This window comes from Magnolia sinica, chromosome 10, assembly GCF_029962835.1.
Source record: "Magnolia sinica isolate HGM2019 chromosome 10, MsV1, whole genome shotgun sequence".
NCBI classification, from domain to species: Eukaryota; Viridiplantae; Streptophyta; class Magnoliopsida; order Magnoliales; family Magnoliaceae; genus Magnolia; species Magnolia sinica.
Window position 1 is genome coordinate 28,261,511 of NC_080582.1, and position 9,477 is coordinate 28,270,987.

Genomic DNA, 9,477 nt, shown 5'->3' on the forward strand with positions numbered 1-9,477 from the left:
TCAGGCTAAGAAATAGACTTTGCTAAAGTCGGGCCACCTAAGATCTACAGGGGTCGTTAGTTTTAAATATTAAAAATGTTATACATATTTAATATTATATTGATTATTCTAGCAAAAGAAATGACGTTTCCTAAGCCACACATATAAGAGAACCTGTTTACACATCATGACCGTCTCAAAGTGGGCATATGTGCGTGAGATCTAATCCATCCATTGGGTGGGCCCAACCATTTAAATGCTCCAATTCATCCCAAAACCAACACAAAACCTCGACCCAAAGACCTAGTGGGTACCCAAAGCCGATTTGATCCAGGCCTGGATTTTTGAGCTCTGGACCAAAACCTGAAAGGACTTGAACCTGTTTAGCCTAGGTATGCGTCTATAGGACCTAACTCAAACCTGACCTGCTGACAGCCCCAAAATCCCAGTTCCACCGGATCCCTTACCAAAACAAAGCCTATTGAAAAAATAAAATAAAAAATGAAACGTTTTGACACCTACAATCAACATTCAATGGAGAAAATGCAACAGAAAGCCAATGGCTAGGATCCTCCAATAAGGGGCTAGCTAAGCATTTGTCATCATTAGTAGGATCCATCATAACAACCATATGCATCCTTGAACCATGTGCCACAATTGTGCAAATTGAAAATCCTGAGTATACTGTAAACTCTTAGTCATGTATAGTATGAATTTTAAAAAAGGAAGAGAAATTGCTTCTATTTCAATTTTGAACTAGCACAATACAGGTAAACATGAATACGGGAAAATAAATCAAACATCACATAAAATTCTGTGTAATATTTTGGAGTAGTGAATGTATCATGATGAATATTATCACATTGTACCATACAAATGATTGGTTGCAAAAGATACAGATATCCTCAAGCTAGAAAATATCATCCAAACATCTCATCATCGTCGAATCACCAGTCCATATTCTCCCCATCCATCTAGTTGTCATCACAATCTCCTATGAGAGAGAAGTTTGGAATCAATTCTGTAAGTAAAACCTGAAAGTTACATGCTAGAATTTATAAAAGTAATCAAAACATATAGCTACTTCAAATGGTCATTTGGATGCCTATAACTTTTTAAGTTCCAAACAAGTTCCACCTGAAAGTGAGATTACACCATATTGTAACTAACGGCGAAATTTCTTGTCCAAACACCACCCATGAGTTATCTGTAAACCCTTACAACCAATAAAACTTACAGGCATCCAAATGACCCCTAAAACTAATCATGGAGAAAATAGAAGTAATAAGTTCCTACTGTGTTGGGTTGAAGTGTTGAGATAGATGTTACAACTAACAAGTGGGGCCAGCAGTTGTGAGATGCAAACTTTTATTTGATAAGCTCTGCCATAGATGAAAGATGCTCCAAAAACCTTACAAATGAAACTTCTAATCTGATGGTCAATGTCCTACAAAAGACAGGAAATAATATAAATATCACTTGTCTAAGAAAAAGATGGCCAAAGATTTCATGGCAAGGAACTTCTTATTAGATTTGGTTGGGTCATAACAAAAAGAGAACTCGAAAAATTGTAAAAATATGACAAACACAATCCAAATTTAAGATCGGGATGTGAAATTACTAATCTCATCTGATATGGGTTTCAAAGCATGTATTGACTGCAAGCAAATCCAAACGTACTGGCTCCTAGAAGAGTTCCCTACTGATGACAAACATTACATTACTGTGGTTAGGAGTTACACATGTTGTAAAGGAAAATATCATATACAAGGACCAAACAAATTAGTACCATATTAAGTAAACATGAAACAGATGTTTGCTAAGCCTACAAGCATATGGAGCTGTCCCCGTCCACAAGTGGCCGCACATGCCAATATGGAAGATGTGTATGAGATCCCAGCTTTCCATAATTACATTGGATGAAATTGATTGGATGTTCTTACACAAAAATCAGACAATTTTGCACAAAAATCAGACAATTTTGGTCCTCAGGTTGGAGACAATATAGCAGAGAAGTGGATGGCTGATAGAGATTTATTCGAGACATCCATTTGTTTTCTACACAATGGTCTATTTGATGGAAAGCTCTTACCTCACACCCGTATGCTATTTTGGTGCATGTGGTTGGCAAGGCTCCACAAATGTGTGATCTTTACGAACCTCACCCAATTTTATTTTTTTTTGAAAGTTAACCTCACCCAAAACTTATGCCTTGGATCCAAGAATCAGGTCAATCACAGATCTGGTGAGTTAAACATATGCAGAAAAAATGGACAATCGGCATTTAATATAAATGTGTTTGGCCCATCAGATGAGTGGATGGACCTGAATTCTGCACAAGGAAAGCCATATAGTGGCTTGCAGCTGATGAGCATCTTTGATCATGTGTCCATGTAAGACCCTTGAGCCTACACTCTATCTAGTTACTTCCACTTTGAATAAGGCATCTTACAACCAAAGATAAATACATAATACAAGTCAAACATTATGGAAACCCTTCGTTATATTGAAGCAATGAAGATTGGTAAGAAAAATAAAAAATAAAAATCCAAGGGTGTGGTGCCCTTGCTTTTGGTGATCCTCAAATGGAGTGGACTTGCCTGATTTTTGGATTGTGGCATCAAGAAGTGGGGAACCACCTGATGGATAGCTTGGATATTGCACATCTTCTATGCAGACCTGTGTTGGATTGTAAGAGAGCTGGGTTGCACAAGCTTGAGGCTTTCTGACCTCAATTAAGCATTCGATATAAGGATAATTAGTGTTGAGGTCCATTTCTTGGCTCAAGCAATTATGGACAAGCCAAGCAAACATGATTGTTTATTTTGATGATCTGAAACATCCCTCTGATGGATCCTTATGTATCTGGACAGACTGAAAATTACTTTGGCAATTGCATTTTTTATCATCAGAATGGTATCCCTCAAACAGGGCTAAAAGCAAAAATGGTTAAAGTTCATCAAATCTATAAGGTGTAAAAACACATAATGATGAAAGAAAAGTTCAAATGGTCAGACCAGCTCTACTTTTATCCAAAGGGGCATCAATGGTATAGTCTTCAACCATACATCCATGTGGGCCCATTCATCGATAGAGAAAGATGGGCCCAGAAGTGAGATCCACACAAAACATCCTTTATTGAGGTAATGCACAACAGGTATTATACATTGTTCTGTCTGAAGGATTACAGAGTACTATTTCGATTTTCAGTTTGTACAAGTGAGCCGATTGGTCAGTGACCCAAAATGCTAAAGTTGTGGCCCCCAATATGAATGGGGCACCAAAAATACGAAAAGGTGGCCCTACTTGTACAAACTAAAAAATAAGGGCAATAACATAGCAACAATGAAAACTGTAAGTTAAAATGGCTATGATTATTGTTGACAGTATCAATAAAGAGGATAGATAAAACAACAAGAAGTAAATGTCACTCACTTTGCTTTGGAGACATCATGAATCTGTGTGCACGAAACAAGGAAAGCTTGTCTTTGGTTGCTAATCACAACATCATAACAACAACATATCTGTATGTTAATGGACGTATATGTTGAATCAAATGCCAATCCTATCCCTCGTCTTCCTGATCAATTGTTGAGGCATGTCCTGCATCGTCAATTTTCAATGTAGGTTATCCAACCATACTGTCACGTGGGCCAACTCATCAATAGAGAAAAAAACTGGGACTCAAATACGATCAACACAAAACATTCCTTGTTGAGGAATTTCATCCAACAGTCAGCATACACAATGGGTTTTTTTGAGTTTTTACTAAAAATCTGAAAAAAGGCCCAACTTGTACAAAATGAAAAAACAAATAATAATAATAATAGCACAGCAATAAAGAAACTTGGAATTTAAAATGGCTATGATTATAGTTGAAAGTATGAATAGAAAGGAGAGAAATAAAATGAAAGAACTACATCTTACCAGCTTTACTTTGGAGATATCTAGAATCTGCCCGCAACAAAGAATGAAAGCCGATCTTTGGTTACCACATCTCAATACTTATCTCCATAACCAGCTGCAGCGTATTTCAGTCGAAGTTGTTCCAGCTTCCACATCTCAGTCCTCTCTGTATGGGGCTTTTTCATCACTCTTTTATAATCTAAGTGAAGCCAAATTATCCACGGATAAGTGGATGTAGGGAATGTCTCGAATCTTATGCCAATCCTCTCCCCCATTTCGAAGCCTATTTTTGAAACTCTGTGGCATAAAAGATAGCTCCAATTTCCTGAGTTTAGTCACATGCTGCAGTCCTTCTGGAAGCATCTTCAATTGATTGCAAGAAGAAATACGTAAATATAAAAGACTCCGCATTGCTCTTACTTCAACTCTCCACTCCGTTAAATGACGTAAACCTTCAAGCTCCAGGGACTCGAGTTGAGGAAACCCTTCTGCAGAGCAGACCATTTCCTTTCCCACACATGAATTAAAAACCAATCTGAGAATCCGCAGGTTTGTTAGTTTCTCTAGTGTCGTCATCGGGTCATGAACTAACCTGGTCTTTTCCAAGGTAAGCTTGGTCAGATTTGGTGAGAATTCATGAGATTCGGGTAGCTTCACAAACGTTCCGCTCAAATGAAGCTTATACAGATGCTGCAGATTAGAAATTGGCGGACATGGGTATGGATTACTGAACGGAGAAACAACTAGCCTCAGAGACCGGAGTTGGTTAAATTCGGGAATACAGTCCAAAAATCGGTTTCCATGCCCACTTACATCAAGTCTCCATATTGCTAATTTCCTAAGATTAATCATCTTTCCCAGGCAATCCTCTCTCCAGTTGTCTGCCCTAATAGATTTTAGAGTTTGCAGGTTGCTTGGAAAACTGAGCAACCCTGCTTCAGGCCCTTTAATTGTTCCGTTTACACATATATGCCTTAGTTGTTGCAGCTTCCAAATATCACTAGGTATCTCGATTTCATTATGTTCATCTACCACGAGTGTTTGTAAATTGCGAAGATTGGCTATCGACGATGGGAGTCTTTGAAGATTGCGCACCTTCCCCGTAATGCCAAGAAATTTCAGGTGGATAAGTGTGCCTATTTCATTTGGAAACTCTTTTACTTCTATTCTGTGTAGATGTAAAACCCTAAGCAAAGGAAAGCGTTGGCAAAGAAGCCCCAGCTCGTTCTTTACAAGATTTTCTCCGTCTAGACTGAAGCACAAGATGGAACGAGGGCATGGAGTGGATTGTTTTATGGAAATATACTTACCAATGCCATGATGCACACAATGCCGACGTGCTTTATATGGAGAGAGAGAATTTGTGCTCCCGTCGAGAAATTTTTCTTCCTTCGCTATTGAGATTGAGAGATTTCGAAGCAGATCATGGATGCGACAGCTTTTAACTCCCTGAATGGAACTTCTTTTTACTAATTGAATTAGGCTTCTTTGGATTAGCTCCACCAGGCAATCTTCTGCGGCTTCCTCCAACGTTTCAACCCCTCTTGGATATACAATTCCTTCCGCAACCCACAACCAAATCAACTGTCTTGCAGAGAACTCGTGGTCTTCAGGATAAACTCCTATATAGAGAAAACAGAGCTTCAAGTGATAGGGCAGATCTTCATAACTTAAAGCTAATATTCTTGAAATTTGTTGTTCGCGTTCCACAAATTGCCAGCTAAGGCTTTTCAGTACCTTCTCCCACTCACTTGGGAGCCTTTCTTTCTTTGATAACAGCCCTGCAATGACAATGAGTGCAAGCGGTAGACCATGACATTTAGCCACAATCACCTTTCCCAACCCCTCTAAATTTTTAGGGCAATTGCTATCTTGAGCTGAGAATGCCTTTTTACAGAATAATTTCCAGCTATCATCTTTTCCTAAAAGTTGCAGTTCATGAAGACAGCTCTGGCAATCTGCAGATGAAGCTACTTCTCTGTTGCGAGTGGTGAGCAGGACTCGACTTCCATTATTCATATCTGGAAAAGCGGCCGCTAAAGCATTCCATGCTTCAGTCTTCCAGATATCATCTACCACCAAAAAAAATCTCATCCCCTTCAGATGCTTGAAAAGCTTCTCCTTCAACTGAACAGCGTTCATCCCATGATGTTCCATAGTGGGAATCATGAAGCATCTCATAATGCTCTGCAACAGATCCGTTGTATCATATTCTTGAGATACACATATCCATGCATTGCAATCGAAATGGTTCTTAACAGTATCATGATTATAAACTTTCCTGGCGAGAGTAGTCTTGCCAAGACCACCCATTCCAACTATAGAAATCACACATAGCCGTGAGTCGCCCTTGATCAACCGCTCCACCACAGTCTTGACATCTTCTTGGAAACCAACTATTTCTGTATCTTCTAGTAGAGGAGAGGTTCGCCTCTGCTCTCGCAAACTTTGGCTCATGGAACTGCTTCCTTCTCCACCTTGGCAGAGATTTTTAATGCCATAAGTCTTTCTTCTCTGACGGATCTGAATGATTTCATTCTTTATCTCTTCCATCTTCTTGCCTAGCTCATGCCGAGCTATTGGTTTGTTAACAAGGGAAGTATCGCCCACTTGAAGGATGAGGTTGTCAATGACGTCCTCCGCTTTGTAAGTAATGTCTCTTACAGCATCTACCCATTTCTTCACCCTTGCATCATTTTGTTTCCTCTCTGCATCTTTTAAGAAGGCCTGCATCCACCCCAATTCTTCTTTGACCCACTCCACCTCACCACGTACTCCGTGGAGGTAAACTCCTTCATCGACAAGGAAATCTCCAATTTTTTGTACGACAAAGGAAACAATAGCCTCAGCAATCATCTTAGCCTCTCTCTTCTTCTCACAAGCAAATGCACTCACTTTGTTCGAAACTCAAAGATAGAGGATAAAAGCGGCCCTTCTCTCAGTGATATCCTTTCTTTCAATTGCCTGGGACCTTGGCTTTTTCTTCGTTTAGAAGGAAAGATGCTTTGGTCTTGCAGGCTGATATATTAATCATGGCCGTCCATCTTTAACCTACCCCATTAACAACCCAGAATGGATGTATTTCTCTTTGTAAAGCCACGAGTATGTGTCACACCTCATTGGGCCACTTGCAAAGATGGTCGTGTGATCAGAACCGTTCATATTCAGAATGCTCCTGCGGATGAGTTACCATAAAAAACTCATCCTGAACAAATTAGTCCGAACCTTGTAACATAAGATGCGGATTAGTGGTGTGGTGATCTGTTGGGCACTGTAGGTCTACTGCCTTTGCTTTATATCCCTTCCATCCATCCATTTTTTCAGATCAATTCACGGCATGAACCTAAAATTGAAGCAGATCCGAAGCTGAAGTGGACCATGCCATAAGAAACTGTTGTGGTTGAACACCCACCGTTAGAAACCTCTCAGGGGCCACAAAAATATTGTATTAGACTGATAGTTGTGTTTTTCCTTCACCCAGGTGTATGTCATCTTCTCAACATGTTAGGATGGCAAATGAACATTAATTAATATGGTGTGTCCGAAGAAGGCTTCAACTGTGGGTGTGATTATCTCCACTGTAAGTGCGGATCTGCTTCAATTTTAGGTTCATGCCCTAAAATAAGCTGCCAAAATGGATGGCGTGGATATAAAATATATACATCCAACGCATCGTGTTGAACAAATGATTCTGACCCTTGATAAGTTGGGAGGCAGATGATCAGGTCGAGTTGCCAATGCTTCCCCCAGTCGGTGGTGCGGTGATGTGTTGGGCGCTTTGGCCACCGAGATGTCTGTGTTTTATATTCAGGCTGTCCATCTGTTTCTCTGTGAACCCATATATATATATATATATATATATATATATATATATATATATATATATTCATGCATGGTTGGATTAAAAGAAGGTGGACCGTAAATTGATCATAACTTATAACTTTTGATCTGGATATCGTTACGGCGCACCAGACTGAGTATCATGAACTGAAGTAGCATGAAAACTCGAGGATAAGTTCTTTTGAAGTGGAATGGATTGATGTAGAGCGGGTCGTGGACACTTTCATGTCCAAGACGGATCATAGAAGGCCCGATCAGAAGCAATAGTCATCAAAACCGTCAGAACCTTAAAATAGACATATCTCGCAAACCGGAATGAGTTACTTGACGTATTATATATGATTTTGGGGTAGGACGAGCTACTTTACCCAACCAACCTGGATTTGCCTGGTAGCACATGCCGAATTTGTGAGATTTCACCATATTGAAGGCCGAATTTCATGTTTAATTCCGTTTTTGCTATAAATAGTAAGTTTTAGTTTGATTATAACTCTTTATCCATTGAGCTTTAGTAGCTGCGCCCAACATGAAAAGTATTTAGAAAAATTAGGAGAATAACATGGTTAAGCCACATAGGACACCTACTATAAATAGAAAGTTTACTATTTATAGTAAGTTAAGAATTTTAGGGAGTTTTAATTATAGTTTAATTCCTAAACTTCTTCCTAGTCTTGGTATCCCTGTTTAGAGGGATGTAGACTTGTTTATTTCATCTATCAAATAATTTAAGAATTTTCATGAATACTATTTCTATTTTTTTTTACTTTTTCGTCGTGGATTCGAAAAGTCTCTGTGCTAAGTCCAAAGAAGCTTTATGGATTTGAAGTAGTTATTCTTGAGGAAGACGGTGATCGACCTTATCACGTTCATCCCTGCGTCAATTGGTATCAGAGTGTGGACTCTTTTTGGGCCAATGACAAACAACAAAGGTATGAACAAAAATCCTGTGGACGGTGCTCTAGGGATTTGTTATTTTTCGGAAAGAGTGAAAGCTTTCCATCGGGAGAATCAGTTGACCATGCAAGGGCTGCAGACAACCCTCAACTGTATTGCGGATGCTCTAATTCCACCTCGAGCTCAAAGTGATGGTTAATCGCCCGTGGTCGCTGTACGACACAACCCTGATTTCTTCAAAGCACTATCAGATGATGGTAAATCGTATGCCACCACTTTGATCGTGAGGAAGCCGTTATACATGCCAAATGTATAAATAAAATTATAGTGAGACAACATCTTTCAAACGAGGTACATTGTAAGCAAAAAAATCTGTAATGTGATCATTGATGTCAAGAGTATTGAGAATCTCGTCTCAAAAATAATAGTGGAAAAGTTGTAATTGAAAACAGAAAAGCATCCATATCCGTAAACGATTTGATGGATCAAGGAAGTCAATAAAACAGAGGTAGCCGAACAATGCACTGTATCATTTTCAATTAGTAAAAATTATAAGGATCAAGTACTTTATGACGTAGTCGACATGGAAGTTTGTCATATGTTACTTGGTTGACCATGACAAAATAATATTGATGCTATTGCTACGCATAGAGGTCGGGATAACGCATTTATATTTATTAAAGATGGTAGAAAGATTGGCCTCGTCTCTATGGGAACGGAGAACCAATGCAAGACTTCTAAACTTGAGGAACAGTCTCTCACGATTGAACATGCTTTTGTTAAACAATCTGAGAAAACAAGAGATATATATGCATTAGTTGAAAAGAAAGAATAGATGAAGCCTGTGAACATTTTAGG

At 39.1% G+C, this 9,477-nt stretch overlaps 1 protein-coding gene across 4 annotated transcripts; it reads right to left on the reverse strand.

Annotated features, from left to right (window-relative positions):
• Positions 1-704: 704 nt before the first annotated feature.
• On the reverse strand, positions 705-7,351 carry LOC131258229 (probable disease resistance RPP8-like protein 2). Of its 4 annotated transcripts, none has more exons than XM_058259393.1 (4): positions 3,907-7,351; positions 3,415-3,582; positions 1,316-1,426; positions 705-973 (listed from the first exon to the last, which is right to left on the reverse strand). In XM_058259393.1, exon 1 carries the CDS (start codon positions 6,739-6,741, stop codon positions 4,078-4,080), a length of 2,664 nt encoding a protein of 887 aa, XP_058115376.1. In that variant the 5' UTR covers positions 6,742-7,351; the 3' UTR covers positions 705-973; positions 1,316-1,426; positions 3,415-3,582; positions 3,907-4,077. The 4 variants fall into 4 exon arrangements, with proteins under 4 accessions (XP_058115376.1, XP_058115374.1, XP_058115378.1 ...); XM_058259391.1 differs by having other exon boundaries at positions 705-1,000; XM_058259395.1 differs by having other exon boundaries at positions 705-1,013.
• Positions 7,352-9,477: the final 2,126 nt, after the last annotated feature.